This window comes from Gracilinanus agilis, chromosome 3, assembly GCF_016433145.1.
Source record: "Gracilinanus agilis isolate LMUSP501 chromosome 3, AgileGrace, whole genome shotgun sequence".
In the NCBI taxonomy this organism is placed as follows: Eukaryota; Metazoa; Chordata; class Mammalia; order Didelphimorphia; family Didelphidae; genus Gracilinanus; species Gracilinanus agilis.
In genome coordinates, this window is record NC_058132.1 from 666,784,550 (window position 1) to 666,801,963 (window position 17,414).

Genomic DNA, 17,414 nt, shown 5'->3' on the forward strand with positions numbered 1-17,414 from the left:
TATTGGCATGTCACATTTCCCTGGGGAATTAGAGCAGAAGGAACCAAGGGTTCATTTCCATCTCGGTCCTGTTTTTATTGATGTTGTGCCTATGCCTAGAAATCCCTTCTTTTGAGAATCTTGCTTCTTTGAAATGATTCCCAATAGTTTGTCCAACAAGAATGTGCCTGCCCTGCTGGGTTCAGCCTTAGGTGGCTGACCTGATTCGAGCCTTGCAAATGAGAAGGAACTACTTGAAGATCTGACAGTCCAAACAATTTTGGTAATGCATGGTACAGTAGAGGAAAGAACCCAGACTCGGGGGCAATACCCACTTGCTACCTTGTTGATATTAGACAAACATTTCCCTTCTCTAGGCTTTATCAGGAAGGGGATGGATTGCCTCTAATTATTTGATACCAAGGAAGTGCAAGAGATGAAATTATTTAAGAAAGCTGTGACAGGATTTGCCCTGAATTGAAAGTAATTAAAATGTAACAGCCTCTGTAATCCTGCTGGGCATAACAAATTGCTTTGCTGTTAAGGAATCAGCCCCTTGACTCTAATTGTCCCCTTTCTGGGGAGAAACTCCTCAAATATTTTACTAGCTGTTTTTATCCGGGCAAGCCTGGAGCTTAGAACAGTTCTGACACATAGTAGGTACTTAGTAAATATTTATGTAATGAAATACAGTCAATTCTTACAGAATGGAAGATTTGTAGAGCAAAACAGACTCTCCAACTTAATGAAACAGGGTTAAAGCTTTAGTCACTTTGGTCTGCCTCAGACACACTTTGCCAGTACCTAACTTTTTAAATTTTTTTTTATTTAGAATATTTTCCCATGGTTACACAATTCATGTTCTTTCCCTCTAACCCAAACCCCACCCACTCCCCATAGCTGACACCCAATTCCACTGGGTTTTACATTTATCATTGATCAAGACCTATTTCCATATTATTGATAGTTGCACTAGGGTGATAGTTTAGTATCTACATCCCCAATAATATCCCCATCAGCCCATGTGTTCGAGCAGTTGTTTTTCTTCTGTGTTTCTCCTCCCACCATTTTTCCTCTGAATGGGGCTAGTTTTCTTTCTCATAAGTCCCTCAGCCTTGCTCTGGATCCTTGCTTTGCTGCTAGTAGAGAAGTCTGTTCTGTTCGATTGTACCATAGTGTATCAGTCTTTGTGTACAATGTTCTCCTGGATCAGCAACTTTCATTCTACATCAGTTCCTTGAGGTCTTTCCAGTTCACATGGAATTTCTCCAGTTCTTTATTCCTTTGAGCACAATAATATTCCATCACCAACAGATACCACAATTTGTTCAGCCATTCCCCAATCAAAGGATATTCCCTCATTTTCCAATTTTTTTGCCACCACAAAGAGCGTGGTTATAAATATTTTTGTACAAGTCTCTTTCCTTATTATCTCTTTGGGGTATAAACCAAGCAGTGCTATGGCTGTATCAAAGGGCATATTGTCTTTAAATCCCTTTGGGCATAGTTCCAAATTGCCATCCAGAAAGGTTGGATCAATTCACAACTTTACCAGAAATGCATTAATGTCCCAATTTTGCGACATCCCCTCCAACATTCAATACTCTCCCCTACTGTCATTTTAGCTAATCTGCTAGATGTGAGGTGGTACTTCAGAGTTGGTTTGATTTGCATTTTTCTAATTACAAGAGATTTAGAACACTTTATCATGTGCTTATTGATAGTTTTGATTTCTTTATCTGAAAATTACCTATTCATATACCTTGCCCATTTATCAAGTGGGGAATGGCTTGATTTTTTTTGTACAATTGGTTTAGCTCCTTATATTTTTGAGTAATTAGACCTTTGTCAGAGTTTTTGTTATAAAGATTTTTCCCAATTTTTGCTGCCCTTCTAATTTTGGTTGCATTGGTTTTGTTTGTGCAAAACCTTTTTAATTTAATGTAATCAAAATTATTTATTTTACATTTTGTAATTTTTTTCTAACTCTTTTTTGGTTTTAAAAATTTTCCTTTCCCAAAGATCTGACAAATATACTATTCTATGCTCAGTTCATTTATTTATAGTTTCCTTATTTTATTCAAGTCATTCACCCATTCTGAATTTATCTTGGTGTAGGGTGTGAGATGTTGATCTAAAGCTAATTTCTCCCATATTGTTTTCCAATTTTCCCAGCAGTTTTTGTCAAATAGTGGGTTTTTGTCCCAAAAGCTGGACTCTTTGGGTTTATCATAAACTGTCTTGCTGAGGTCACTTACCCCAAGTATATTCTACTGATCTTCCCTTCTGTCTCTTCACTAGTACCATATTGTTTTGATGACTACTGCTTTATAGTACAGTTTAAGATCTGGTACTGCTAGGCCACCTTCCTTCACATTTTTTTATTATTTCCTTGATATTCTTAATCTTTTGTTCTTCAAATGAACTTTGTTATATTTTTTTCTAATTCAGTGAAAAAATTTCTTGGTAGTTTGATAGGCATGACACTAAATAAGTAAATTAATTTGAGTCGGATGGTCATTTTTATTATGTTAGCTCATCTTACCCATGAGCACTCAATGTTTTTCCAATTGTTTAGATCTACCTTTAATTGTGTGGGAAGTGTTTTGTAGTTGTGTTCGTATAATTCCCATCTTTGTTTTGGTAGATAGATTCATAAGTATTTTATATTGTGTAGTATGATTTTAAATTGCATTTCTCTTTCTAACTATTATTCCTGCTGAGATGTGTTATAAATATATAGAAATGCTGATGATTTATGTGGGTTTATTTTGTATCCTGCAACTTTGCTAAAGTTGTTGATTATTTCTACTAACATTTTAGTTGATTCTCTAGGATTTTTTAAGTAGACCATCATATTATTTGCAAAGAGTCATAGCTTGGTCTCCTCATTGCCTATTTTAATACTTTCAATTTCCTTTTCTTCTCTAATTGCTATTGCTAGTGTTTCTAGTACAATGTTAAATAATAGAGGTGATAATGACATCCTTTTTTCACTCCTGATCTTATTGGGAAGGCTTCTAATTTATCCCCATTGCAGATGATGCTTTTTGATAGTTTTAGATATATACTGCTTATTATTTTTAGGAAAGGCCCTTTTATTCCTTTACTTTCTAGTGTTTTCAAAAGGAATGGGTGTTGTATTTTGTCAAAGGCTTTTTCAGCATCTATTGAGATAATTATGTGATTTTCATTGGTTTGCTTGTTGATATGATCAATTATGTGAATGGTTTTCCAAATGTTTAACCATCCTTGCATTCCTGGTATAAATCCCACCTGATCATAATGAATAACTCTCGTGATCACTTGCTGGAATCTTTTTATTCTATTGGTCTATAGTTTTCTTTTTCTGTTTTTTATCACCCTGGCTTTTGGATAAGTACCACATTTGTGTCAAAAAAGGAATTTGGTAGCACTCCTTCTCTGCTTATTATGTCAAATAGTTTGTATAGTATTGGTATTAGTTGTTCTTTGAATGTTTGATAGAATTGATTGTGAATTCATCTGGTCCTGGGAATTTTTTCTTAAAGGAGTTCTTTGATGGCTTTTTCAGTTTCTGTTTCTGATATGGGATCATCCAAGTATTCTATTTCTTCTGCTATTAATCTATTAATCTAGGCAATTTATATTTTTGTAAATATTCATCCATATCACCTAGATTCCTATATTTATTGCCATATAATTGGGCAAAATAAATTTTAATGATTGCCTTAATTTTCTCTTCATTAGAAGTAAGGTCTCCCTTTTCATCTTTGATACTGTCAATTTGGTTTTTCTCTTTCCTTTTTTTTAATTAGATTTACCAGTACTTTGCCAATTTTATTTGTTTTTTCGAAGTACCAGCTTCTAGTCTTGTTTACTAATTCAATAGTTCTTTTACTTTTGATTTTATTAATTTCTCCTTTAATTTTTAAAATCTCTAATTTAATTTTCATCTTGGAGTTTTTAATTTGTTCACTTTCTAATTTTATTGATTTGTATGCCCAATTCATTGATCTTTGCCCTCCCTAATTTGTTTAAATATGCACTCTAGGATATAAATTTCCTTCTGAGTACTGTTTTTGCTGTGTCCCATAGATTTTGGTAGGATGTCTCATCATTATCATTCTATTCAATGAAAGTATTAATTGTTTTTATGATTTGTTCTTTAACTGATTTTGGAGAATCATATTATTGAATTTCCAATTAATTTTTGATTTGCCTGTCATATACCAATACTAATTATTATTTTATTGCATTATGTTCTGAAAAAGTTGCATTTATTATTTCTGTTATTTTACATTTGTTTGCCATGTTTCTATGCCCTAATGCATGGTCAGTCTTTGAGAATGTACCATGTGCTGCTGAGAAGAAGGTGTATTCCTTTTTTGTCCCTGTTTATTTTTTCCACATATCTATTAACTCTAATTTTTCTAGAATTTCATTCACATTTCTTACCTCTTTCTTATTTATTTTTTGGTTTGTTTTATCTTGATTTGAAAGAGGAAGGTTTAGGTCTCCCACTAGTATCATTTCATTATCTATTTCTTCCTTGAGTTCTGCCAGTTTCTCCTTTAGAAATTTGGATGCTATAGGTGCATACATGTTAAGTACTGATATTTCCTCATTGTCTATACTGCCTTTTATCAGAATGTGTTTACCTTTCCTATCTCTTTCAATCAGATCTATTTTACTTTGGCTTTGTCAGATACCATGATTGCAACTCCTGTCTTCTTTTTCTCAGTTGAAGTCCAATAGATTTTGTTCCATCCTTTCACCTTTACCCAGTGTGTGTCTACCTGCCTCATTTGTGTTTCTTGTAGACAATATATGGTGGGCTTTTGGTTTCTAATTTATGGGTGAGTTCATCCCATTCACATTCAGAGTTATGATTGTCAACTGTGTATTCCCCAACATTTTGAAATCCTCTCCTAATTCTGCCCTTTCTTCTTTTACTCTTTCCTTTTAAACCAGTGGTTTGCTTTTAATCAGTCCCCCTAGTTCCTATTCTTATTTTGCTACACTTTCTGCCACCTCCCTTTTTATTCCCTTCTTGTTATTTTTTAGCATCTATTAACTTCCTTCCCCCCCTTTCCCTCCCTTTATGTACTCCCTGCCCCACTCCCCAATTGTTTTTTTCCCTTCTGACTTTCCCTGTAGGGTAAGATAGAATTTGTTATCCCAATTTATCTAGCTGCTCTTCCCTCTCAGAATTTATTCCACTGAAAAAAGGCTTAAGTATTTCCTTTTAATACTCTCTTCCTCTCCTTCTTATATAGTATTCTTCCCCTCCCCTTTTCCGCATGTCTCTTTGTGTGGTGTAGATTATCCTATTTTTCTTATTCCTTCAAGTTTCTCTTGGTGCCATTTTCTGTTCTCCTACCCCTTTCTTTTTTTTTGGCATATCACCTTAGACCACTTAGTACCCCTACCTTTCCTATGTATAGTTCTTCTAATTACTATAATAGTGAATACAATTTTTGATAGTTACAAATAACATTTTCCATATAGGAATATAAGTAATTTGATCTTGTTGAAGCCCTTAAAGAAGAACCTTAATTTTTTTTTCTTTCCCCTCTATTTCTTATTTACCTTTTCATGTTTCTCTTGATTTTTGTGTTTGGATACCAAACTTTCCACTTAGTTCTGGCCTTTTCTTTACAAATACTTGGAAATTTGCTATCTTGTTGAATGCCCATACTTTCCTGGAATGCCCTGGAAGCATATAGTCAGTTTTGATGGGTAGGTGATCCTTGGTTGTAGACCCATTTCTCTTGCTTTTCTCACTATCATATTCTAAGCCTTGTGGTCTTTTAGCGTGGAGGCTGCCAGATCCTGCATAATCCTGTTTGGTGTTCCTTGTCTCTTTCTGCCTTCTTGTAATATTTTCTCCTTAACTTTGAAGCTTTTGAATTCAGCTATTACATTTCTGGGGGTTGTCTTTTGTGGATTTAGTGTAGAGGGTATTCTATGGACTCTTTCAATGTCTATTTTGCCCTCTTGTTCAAGGATATCAGGGCAATTTTCTTGGATAATTTCTTGTAGTATAACATCAAGATTCCTTTTTGCTCTGATTTTTCAGGAAGACTGATGCTTCTCAAATTGTCTCTTCTAGACCTGTTTTCTTAGTCTATTAAATTCTCATTGAGTTATTTCATGTTTCCTTCTATTTTTTCAGTCGTTTGACTTTGATTTATTAATTCTTGCTGTCTTGTGAGATCATTGGCTTCTACTTGCCCAATTCTAGTCTTTAAAGACTGGATTTTTACTATAATATTTTGGTTTTCCTTTTTAGTCTGATCTATCTGTCTCTTCATGGCTTCCAGCTGGTCATTTCTGGTCTTCAATTTGCTTATCATTTCATTTGATTTCTGAACTTCAATTTCTAATTGTGAATTTCTGCATTTTAAACTCTTATTTTCTTTTTGAACTATTTCCCAGTTTTCATGCCAAATCTCTTCCACCTTTCTCATGATCTCAGATTGGAACTCTTCAAGAACTTGTGGCAAATATTCATTTTTTGGGAGAATGTGGATGTGTTTACTTTTTTGTCCTTCTCTGCTGCCTCCCCTGTGCTCTTGATTTTTTTCTATGTAAAAATTATACAGTCAGTGTTTTTCTCTTGTTCCTTTTGGTGGTTGGTATTTCTTGAGCATTGCTAGTCATTACTGTGCTGGTTTTTGCTTCCCTCAAAAGTCTGAGTGTAGAGGGGCAGCTGGGTAGCTCAGTGGATTGAGAGCCAGGCCTAGAGACGGGAGGTCCTAGGTTCAAATCTGGCCTCAGACACTTCCCAGCTGTGTGACCTTGGGCAAGTCACTTGACCCCCATTGCCTACCCTTACCACTCTTCCACCTAGGAACTAATACACAGAAGTTAAGGGTTTAAAAATATAAAAAAAAGTCTGAGTGTAGAGGGCAGGATCTCTGTGTATGGAGCTATGGATTGGTTTTTGCCTGAGTCTACTTTTTGAGTCTATGTGGTTTCTGTTGTATGCTGCCCTAGCCCCACTCCCTTCTCCATGCCCAAGGTGCACACTCTTCAGACTCCTGGTGTTTCAAGTCTAGCTGCTCTCAGGGGAGCTCTTAATCAGCTGCCAAGAATTTAGAGATTGCCCTATACTGCTTTAATTCTAGCATGCTGGCTGTGACTCTGGCACTGTAGGTGGGGTGGGGGAGGGAGAGTAAGGGTTCTGCAACTATTATGTAGCCATCTTAGCCCAGAAGTCCAGTTCCTGACTCTTGACTCAATTTGGATTTGTTGCTTCAATTGGACTAGAGAAAAAATAAGACATAGTGACCAGAATCTCACACACAAGAGTGGAAAAGACCTTGACTGCCTAGGACAATGCCAGCATGTTAGGTAAGTCATTTCTTAGCTTGCAGAACCTTAGGTCTCTCATCTGTAAGAAGGGGATAATAATACCCTAAAGAGAGTAAAATGAGACAATATTGAGAAAGCACTTTGATGACTCAGCAGTGCCATTACTAGGCCTGTACCCCAAAAAGATTAAAGAAAGGGGAGAAGAATCCACCTGTACAAAAAACATTTGGAGCAGCCTTATTTGTGTTGGCAAAGAACAGGAAATTGAAGGAAACAGAAGTCATCTGAAAATGACTGAACTTGTTGTGGCATATGATTGTAATGGAATGCTATTGTGCCATAACAAATGATGAGCAAAGTGATTTTTAAAACCCTGTAAAGACTTCTCTGAAGTGATGCAAAGTGAAGTGAAAATGACCAGGAGAACGTTGTACACAGTAACAGCAATAATGCATGATTATCAACCATCAGAGATTTAACTATTATCAACAATGCAAAGATCCAGGACAACTCCAAAGGACTCATGACCAAAAAAAAGAATATACATTTCCATAGAAGGAACAGATGGAGTTCTAAATGTAGATTGAAATATACCATTCTTCACTTTATTTCCTCCAAGAATTTTTCTCATGTTAGCAATATGTCTTCTTTCACAACATGATTAAAATGGAAATATGCATTACATAATAATATAAGTACAACCTATATTATGTTGCCTGCCTTCTTGGGGAGAGAAGGAGAGAACATGGATTGTAAGTTATCAGAAAAATGAATAATAAAAATGGTATTATGTGTAATTAAAAAAATAAAACTTAAGCACGTTGAAAATCTGAAGGGGCTACACAAATATAAATATTATCAATATAACATCTGAGTTTTCTTGAACTTTGCCTGCCAGCTTTTGTTTGTAGCATTGTCTTCTTCCCCTAAGCCATCACTTCGATAAAGCCATGGACAAAGCCTGAAGTTCTATGAAAAGAAATTTCTGTTCCCAAATCACCTTCAAAGATACACAGGAATTAAGTATCTCTGGGACAAATGTTATGCATAGTTTAAAGAAAAAAACAAACTCAATGCTCTCACAGCTGCCCATGGTATAAAATAAGGGTTTCCATGTTATGAAGTCCATGGAAGACTGGCTTTCATTTTACATACATATGTACATATATGCATATGTACATAAATATACACATATACAGACAGACATGTATGTGTATCTATATGTGTGTATACAATATGTGTATGTGTGTATATACAATAAGTGCATTGTGTATATGTGTGTATATACATAGTATATATATATCATATATGTGTATATATATACACATGTATGTATATGTGTGATGCTGTTAAGATGCTGAATTCAACACACCAACTTATTTGGAGGACCCAATGGTGGCCACTAGATTGGAAAGGATCAGTTTATGCCTTAATCCTAAAGAAGAACAATGCCAAAGAATATTCAAATTACTAAACAATGACACTCATTTCATATGTCGGCTAGGTTATGTTTAAGATTCTGCCACCTGGGCATCAAGAACCTGTTAATCAAGAAACACCAGAAGAATAAGCTGGTTTTTGAAGTGGCAGAAGAACCAGAAAACAAATTGCCGATATTTACCAGATTACAAAGAAAGCACTGCAGTTCAAGAAAAACTTCTGCCTCATTGACTACACTAAAGTCTTTGATTTTTTGGATCACAACAAAAAATGGCAATTCCTCAAATAAATGGGAGTGCCCAATCATCATTCTTATTTGTATCCTGAGGAACCTGTATGTTGGCCAAGAAGCAATAGAGGTACCAAATATAGTACTGATTAGTTTAAAATTGGAAAAGGAGTATGACAAGTCTGTATAATGTCACCTTATTTTTTTGCTTCATATAAAGAGTAAATCTTGCAAAATGCTAGACTGAATGAAACAAAATCCAGAATTTAGATAGCCAGAGAAATATTAATAATCTCATTATTATAAAGATTAACAATATAGACTTTACCACTCTGATGGCAGAAAATGAAGAATTAAGAAGCCTTTGATGAGGGAAAAAGAGGAGAGTGTAAAAGCTGGCTTGAAGCTTAACATCAAAAATATTAAAATCTTGGCAAGTGGTCCCATTACTTCCTGGCAAATAGAGAAAGAAGAAATGGAAGTAGTATCAAGTTTTATATTCTTGGGCTCAAAGATTACTACAGACAGCAACTGCAACCATGAAATTAAACAAAGCTTACTCCATACAAAGAAATCAATGGAAAATGTGGACACCATGCTAAAAAGCAGAGATATCACCTTGCCCACAAAGGTCCATAATAGTCAGAGGTATGGTACTTCCAGTACTAATGTATGGCTATTATAGTTGGACTTTTTAAAAAAATCCTTAACTTCTGTGCATTGGCTCCTAGGTGGAAGAGTGGTAAGGGTGGGCAATGGGGGTCAAGTGACTTGCCCAGAGTCACACAGCTAGGTATTATAGTTGGACTTTAGGAAAAGCTGAGTGCCTCAGAATCTACACTTTTAAATTGTGGTGATGGAATAGACATTTGAGAGTCCCTTGGACAGCAAAGAGATCAAATCAGTCAATACTTAAAAGAAATTAAGTCTATTCACTGCAAGGTCAGATACTGAAGATTAAGCTAAAGCACTCTGATTTCAATAAGAAGACAAGACTCATTGGAAAAGACCCTCATATTGGGAAAAAAGGAAAAGGAGATGATGGAAGGTGAGATGGATAGATAGTGTCATAGAAACAAAGAACACAAACTTGTACAGACTTAGGGACATAGTGGAAGATAAAAGTGGTTGACATGCTATGGTCCACGAAGTCATGAAGAATCAGACAGGACTGATAGAATTTACAACAAATCTTTGTCAGGAAAACCCTGTGGACTTTCATGGGGTCACATAGAGTAGAACACAAATGAATGACTGAATAACAACAATTGGAGATAATCTTATAGGGAAGTCACTAATATTAAGAGATAGAGTCAGGCTTCTTATAAAAGGTAATATTTTACATGAGACTTGGAGGAATCTAGGAGACAGAGATAAGGAGGAAGAGAGTTCCAGAGATGAGGAACAACAAGGAAAAATAACCAAAGTGGGAAAGTGGAATGCCTCACATGAGGAACAACAAGGAGGCCAATATTCCTGGATTACAGGGTATATTGTGGGATATGTGGCATAAGGAGATTGGAAAACTAGGAAAGGAATGGGTTATGAATGTCTTTACAAGAGAAACAAAGCATTTTACATTTGATCCTGGAGGTAAAAAGAAGTTACTGGCATTGACTGAACTGGGGAACACGGGAGATAAGAATGTTATAAATCAGACTTCAGATCATTAATAAACATTGTAATTCTCAGTTACTCTAAATGTGAGATATTTGTCCAAAGACAAGCATAGGGAAATATGTCTAAAGCAATGGTAACCACATCATTATTGACATTTTTTCAATAAAGGGGTTAATAAATGGTTTTCATTCAATCACGATTTTCATAGCTTGAGGTATAACAGTTACAGAAATGGGGACCCTATATCTAAGTGGTAAAATTTCCTAAATTTCTAGATTCTTCTCTAAATCTTTAGGCTTCTAGAGAGAGGGTATTCCAAAGCAGTCTTAGCCTCATGGTTGCCTCTCTAGCAACTGTAAATCCTAAAGTTTGTTTTGTTTAGTTCAAATTAGCCTTATGGCAAAAAAGTGGAGCTCTTGAGCAGAGTATCTTTGGGAGAAGAGTATGGTTTATGTGATCTCCAAAAAAGAAGAATAGGAAGGAAGTATAGGCTATGATTCTGAGAAGTTTAAAAGAGTGGACTTTATTTTCTCCCATTACTACTGTAAATTCTTAAAAAATAGATTTCCTAAGAAATGAATGACCCGTCAGGCAACTCCAAATATGTTTCCCTTGGAGAGGGAGCTAACATCCTCGGGGTAGTTCTATAAGCCTGAAAGCTTCCTGGAAGTGGCAAAAATACTCCCTAGAATTTTAGGATTTGACTTACTAGAAACTCAAAGTTTGTTTTACTTCCAAAGGGATTCCAAACCTTGCAGTGGTGCTAGGAAGCATATGGAGGATTACCCTAGGTCCTGGAGAAGCAGGAGATTCATTAAAGGAGTAGCAGGTAAATAGCAAGAAAAATAAGTGGTCTACTGTAAGATCTTTTAGCTTTTTTACAAATTTCCTATTGTGTAGAATAATGATTGTGCAATGGCAAAAAGCTATCAGGAATGGTTACTTTGATGTTTGTAAGGCCCTTTTACCAACATTTAACCTACAATATGAGAAATCTAACAATAACCTCTAGATGGAGGTATCTTGAGCACAAGAAGCATAAAGGACAGGATAGTGGAAGGAGAAGAAAAACTATACTGAGGGTCTTTATAAATCCAGAGTGTGAGGTGCTGGGTCACTATTTAAATAGAAAATGAAAAATCATATCATCCCAAGGTATAATGGAGGAGCTTTGGTGGGAGAATGAGCATAGGAAAGAATAATAGATTATTTTGGAAAATATGGTTCAACACTGAGAATTAAAAGACTAAAAACTTCTATTCTACTACAAAGATGAACACCTACATAGCATGAATATTTTATTCAAAATAGAAGTTGAAAAGTACAGAATACCATTAATTTCCCTGAAGTGTCTATATATTTAATGAATTAAAAAATAAAAGGAATGATTCCTGAGAGGGAAAACATGTCAGAATCAATTTTCTTTTTTTATTTCCTTCCTTAGTATCTTTAACACTTAGCATTGTGCCTGATGTATAGTAGATACTTAATAAATGATCTTTTGACTTATCTGGAATCAACTGTCTTTATGCATTCAGAATCCAGTGGTTCCCAAACTTTTTTGGCCTACCATCCCCTTTCCAGAAAAAATATTACTTAGCCCTTTGGAAATTAATTTTTAAAAAATTTTAATAGCAATTAATAGGAAAGATAAATGTATCTGTGGCTATCACCTCTTCCCTGGATCGCTGCAGCACCCACCAGAGGGCGGTAGCACCCACTTTGGGAATCACTGATTCAGACTAACAACTAGCTAAAGAAGGAAAAAATAAATTCCAAATTAGAGGAAATAAAAATGACATCAGGAACAATTATATCAAACTTGACTTATTTAGTGTCTACATATAGACACTATATTGTCTATATATTGTTGACTATAAAAAATGGAAAGTGGGTAAAAGTAGAGACAATGACAAATTTAGGAAAGTTTAACTTGAGCAAAACCAAGGCTACAGTGTAGAGAACAAGAGCCCAGAAGCCACCTCAATCCACACTTGTTTGCTCTCCTTACCAGTTGGAGAGGTATGGCGGCCAAAGACAACATTGTGGAACTAGAATCATGAATGATTACAAGCAGTACCATTTCATAAGGAAGCAAAAATTAGTGGGGAAAAGGAGGATTTTCAAAAACTTACCAGACTACTAATCAGATCACTCCCAGAACATTTACAGGAGAAACCAGAGGTTTTGTCTACCCACAATAAAAATGATTTGCCCAGTATTCTAATGGAATAATTTCTTGTCAACACTGACAATAGGACCACCATATTTGAACTCTAACAACTGAATCATTCCAGAGTTCTATAAAGAAATGAAAATGATATTTAAGAATTAAGCTGAGAAGAGTTTGACCTGAGCAAAGTCTCTGACCTGAGTCAGGGAAGAAAATTGTAAAGGTACTACCCTTTTAAAGGACTGAGAAGTTTATTTTCAAGATTTTTCAAAAGACTGTAATCCTAGGCAAGTCACTTAACCCTTCATTGCCTATTTCTTACTGCTCATCTGCCTTAGAAGCAAGCAATACACAGTATTGATTATAAGATGGAATGTAAGAGTTAAAAAAAGACATGTGATTTGCAGTACATATACCTACTTTCCCATTTCCATAATAATTTTTTTTGACAAAATTGACCTTTCCATGTATGCTGAGAAATCTTGATGGAAACAAGAGAAAAGAACAGTCAGAATTTTGTGGTCTATTTTCTATGTCAGATAATATTTCCATAAAAAGAAAATTCAATTGATTGAAAAATAGAAGTCATACAAGATCCCTTTGTATTCATTGTTTTTAATTAATAATAATAATAATAATACTCCGGGTGCAGCTGGGTAGCTCAGTGGATTGAGAATCAGGCCTATAGATGGGAGGTCCCAGGTTCAAATCTGGCCTCAGACACTTCCCAGCTTTGTGACCACCCTTACCACTCTTCCACCTATGAGCCAAAACACAGAAGTTAAGGGTTAATAATAATAATAATAATAATAATAATAATAATAATAATAATACTCCATCTAATATAGCACTTTACTGTTTTAAAAATCTTTTAGTGATAATTCTATGAGGTAGGAAGTAAAAGAAGCATCAGGCACATTTAGAGATGAGGAAAGTTTCTTTAATATGAAATAACTTCCCATTATCATACAGCTATTAAGTGGATCCAAACTCAGCTTTCCTGATTCAGTCTAGGATTCTTTTCTATTATACCATCCTGCTCCAACAAAAAAAGAATTTAACTTATTAGTAGAATAGAGGAAAAAGACATATATATATATATATATAAACTCTCTTTCCTGACATGTAATCTCCTATGCAAATGTTAAGACCATGTAAGATTTTTTGATAAATGTAACTTAGATAAAAATGATACATTTTGATAAATGTAACTTTATTCAATGATATTCTAATTATAGTATCAAATGAGGCATAAAAAAGGGAGTTATCTGCCTGCCAAAATGTTCCCCGCTGTCATGGAGGATGTCCACAAAGAATTAAAATGGAAAGATTTCCTGTCGTAGTAAGGTCCTCCAGATGCTCTAAGTGACAGACAATATTGTTTTTCAACAAGGTCCCGATTATAACTGCATGCTCTCAATAATAATGGATTGGCCTCGTCATCCACAGAAGATTAAAAACAAGTGGGAGAAGAATTAATGCCAACTTCCCTGGTTATGACATCAAATTTTATGGACACTTCATTGAATTGGTTGATGAATACATAAATCTTGGAAAGGTACTGAAGGCAGATAAGGTGCTTGACCTAGAATTGGAAATGAGGCGAAGAGTAGTCTAGATTGGGAAATTATGGAATATTTAAATTATCTTGAGCTTTTTCTACCTTTTTAGCATTTATACTCTCCCAATAATTCTTTCAGTGCCAGTAATCATCACACCATGATTTCCAAAAAAAAGAGGGGAAAAAAATCCAGTGATGATGACCCAAAAGGAAAGAGAGAGACACCTGGTGGCCATAAATGGACCATGGTGTGCCATCCTTGATGACTTGAAAGCAAGAAGTGATGTAAAAGCCCTCAACAAGGAAATGTGTTATAGGAAAAAGAGGCAGAGTGGTTCTAGAATGTAAAGACTAAAAAGACAACCCAGATACTAAAATGGTACCCACCAAATGTTAAAGAAGCTAAAGGAAGGTCTCCATTGCACTGAGTAGACCCTCCAAGGATTTTTTACAGATTGCCATGGATGAGAATTACATGTGGACAGAAGGCTTAGCTGGGCTGGGATCTTTACCATTGGACAGGACACGCACGTTCTTGGTATCATGAGCACTTTGAGGTATCAAAGCATCTCTGTAGGGCTTTGCCCTTCCTTGACTATCAGGCTACGTTGTCTTGGTCTACCCATTGTTGATAGGACTTTTGTTTGAAGAAACCATCTTGACCAGTCATGTCAAACTAAAATAGAAACATAACTTGCAGAAGGCACATTGATTTAGAAAACCACATGCTAGCAACATCCATGTTGTATTGTGTTTCTATTCCTTTTGTTTAAAATGTCTCAGTCACATTTTAAACTTGCCTCATTCAGGTGATTTTCTGGCCACAAGTTTGATTCCTCTTATCTTGATTTTTTGTTCTTCTATATAGCAACTGTCATCTCCCTCTTTTGAAACTCCACTAGAGTCCCATATGTAAGGAGAAAAAAAAGGAACTCTGAATTCTAAGGAAACTCAACACATCCTTCTGGACCCACACCTTTTGTCAGAATCCTCAAAAAGTTGCTTCTGTATTCTAAATTGAGTTTTTTATCCTATCGTCATGTCCCTCTACTAGTAATGGTACAACGCCTCAAAATAGTTCCCTGAAGTATCCTCTAGAAATAGCATCCCACATGATGAGAACAAGATCTGATCACCAGAAACCAATCTTTGACTTTCTCTTCATTCGATGCTATTCTTTGGCATTTCTTCTTCTCTGGTTCATGAGGCTTTGAAAATTAATTAAGGCGATTGGGAGAAAATGGGTCCTTATCAATGGCAGAATCATAATAAGAAATGTTCAGAGGGTCCTGGCTTCTGAAAAGTTGTCAAATAAAATGTTTCTGCTTCAAATCTCAGCATGGTTCAACAGGCCCTTGGCTATCGTTTCAGAAAGTCTGCCATCAGCAGCCTGAGCTGTCCCAGTATCTGACTTCACATTCCATTTCACCTTTACTCACATTGCAAAGAGCCAATTGTTTTCATTCTTTTATTTTTCTCTTACTATTTAACAAGAAGGGCATCCTGGGGAGAATAACAAAGTCAGAAGAATGGAAAACTTACTTTCTGCAAGTGAGGCAATCTTTAGGTTTTTAGGGCATCCCTCCTCTGGCTTTTCCCTGAAGTATTTCTCAGGGTTGACAAGGAAATCAGGTTTGTTCACCTCGGCCACCTCCTCCAGGGTTCCAATATGTAATGACCTAAATGCACCTTCAGAACAACAGGATTTTTTAAAAGTCATTAAGTCTCCAGAATCAAGAGAATTTTCTAGTTAAGTGAACTTTTCAAGGCCATCCTTCCTCAGCTCTTGCAGCTGCAGTGCTGGGCAAACTCTGTAAACACAGCTGGGCCAATTGAATCAGTGGTCCTTTTTTTATTCAAAGGGACCAAATGGCACCCAAGACTCTCCATTCATTTTTATTTTTATTTTTTATTCCTTCATCATTTTCACATAGAAACAAGGATTCTGAAACATTGGAAAATCTCCAATTTCTTTTTCATTCTTAAGAAATAGAGTTCTTTGTGTAGATTCCTTTAAAAACTAGAGAAATAAACCCTTTCTTAAAAATAGAATACATAAAGGTCTGAGCTAGGGGGAGGATGGGAGAAGTCTTTCAGTTTTGCTCAAATGTTAACCAAGGAGGCTCTATTGTATTGCATATGTGCACAAGGTGAGGAGAATTCATTTTAATTATGCCCATAAAAATGACTTGGACAAAAAAAAAGAGAAATTGAGCTTTTTACTTCATGTGACAAAAGATGAGAGGAAGGAAAAAACAAAAATTCAATTCAAGATGTCATTCTATACCATTTTTAATGTTATCAAATAACTGTGGATCTTTTTATAGCTCAGGCTGAATTCTTCACACAACAACTGATTTCTCTGTGAGTGAAGTTTCCCCCAGTCATAAGCAGAGAGAAGATTGGCAGTGAGAGAAATCATTATTAGAGGCTGTGATGTGGACCAGAAATCAGTCCCCATCTCAGTCCCTAGAGAAAAAAGCTCAGCATTGGAAGATGACCTTTGTTTTGACTTCCTTTTTGCAGTTTTTTTCTAATCATGAGCAAGCCTATTGGCATCTCACAGTCTGGTCAATCTCTAGCTTTGTACAATGCTTGGAACATAGTGATGCTTAATAAATGCTTGTTAATCGATTGATGGGTTCCTAAAGATGAGAATCCATATGCTAATAAGTACTCACTTGATGACTTTTGGAGCACTCCACCATGGCAGAATCTGTATGTCTTTTTCTTTAAAGTTGTGCTTTCCTGAGGGTTTTTGTTGAAATTTGTATTTTCCTCTTGGTTGAACCTGAAATAAAACAATCCATTATGGGATGAAATATTAACTACAGTTGAAGAATAACAACACTTTCCAGCTTATAGGAATGTTTGCTATTTCAGCAATCAATATTTCTATTTTCTTGTTAGCTATGCTTGGGAACTTACCAAGTCACACCTTTTAATAAAATGTCTCCAGGTAACGTGGGGATAGAGAAAAGTCAGATGCAATTATCTGCCACAACTAAGAAAAAGATATTTTTAGATGATCTGATGAAATTGCAAGCTTGATGGCATCTGCATCTCCTCCCACGTTAAATCATCAGCCATCCAAATTTGCCCATCCCATGCCA

General features: G+C 35.6%; 1 protein-coding gene across 1 annotated transcript in view; it reads right to left on the reverse strand.

The window, feature by feature from the left end:
• Positions 1-17,414, reverse strand: part of WDR49 (WD repeat domain 49) — a 163,487-nt gene that overhangs the window by 11,936 nt on the left and 134,137 nt on the right. Inside the window, exons 15-16 of the mRNA XM_044669542.1 lie at positions 16,983-17,092; positions 15,844-15,990 (exon numbers count right to left, since the gene is read on the reverse strand). Coding sequence (XP_044525477.1) covers positions 15,844-15,990; positions 16,983-17,092 — 257 coding nt within the window. The remainder of the gene's footprint in view (positions 1-15,843; positions 15,991-16,982; positions 17,093-17,414) is intronic.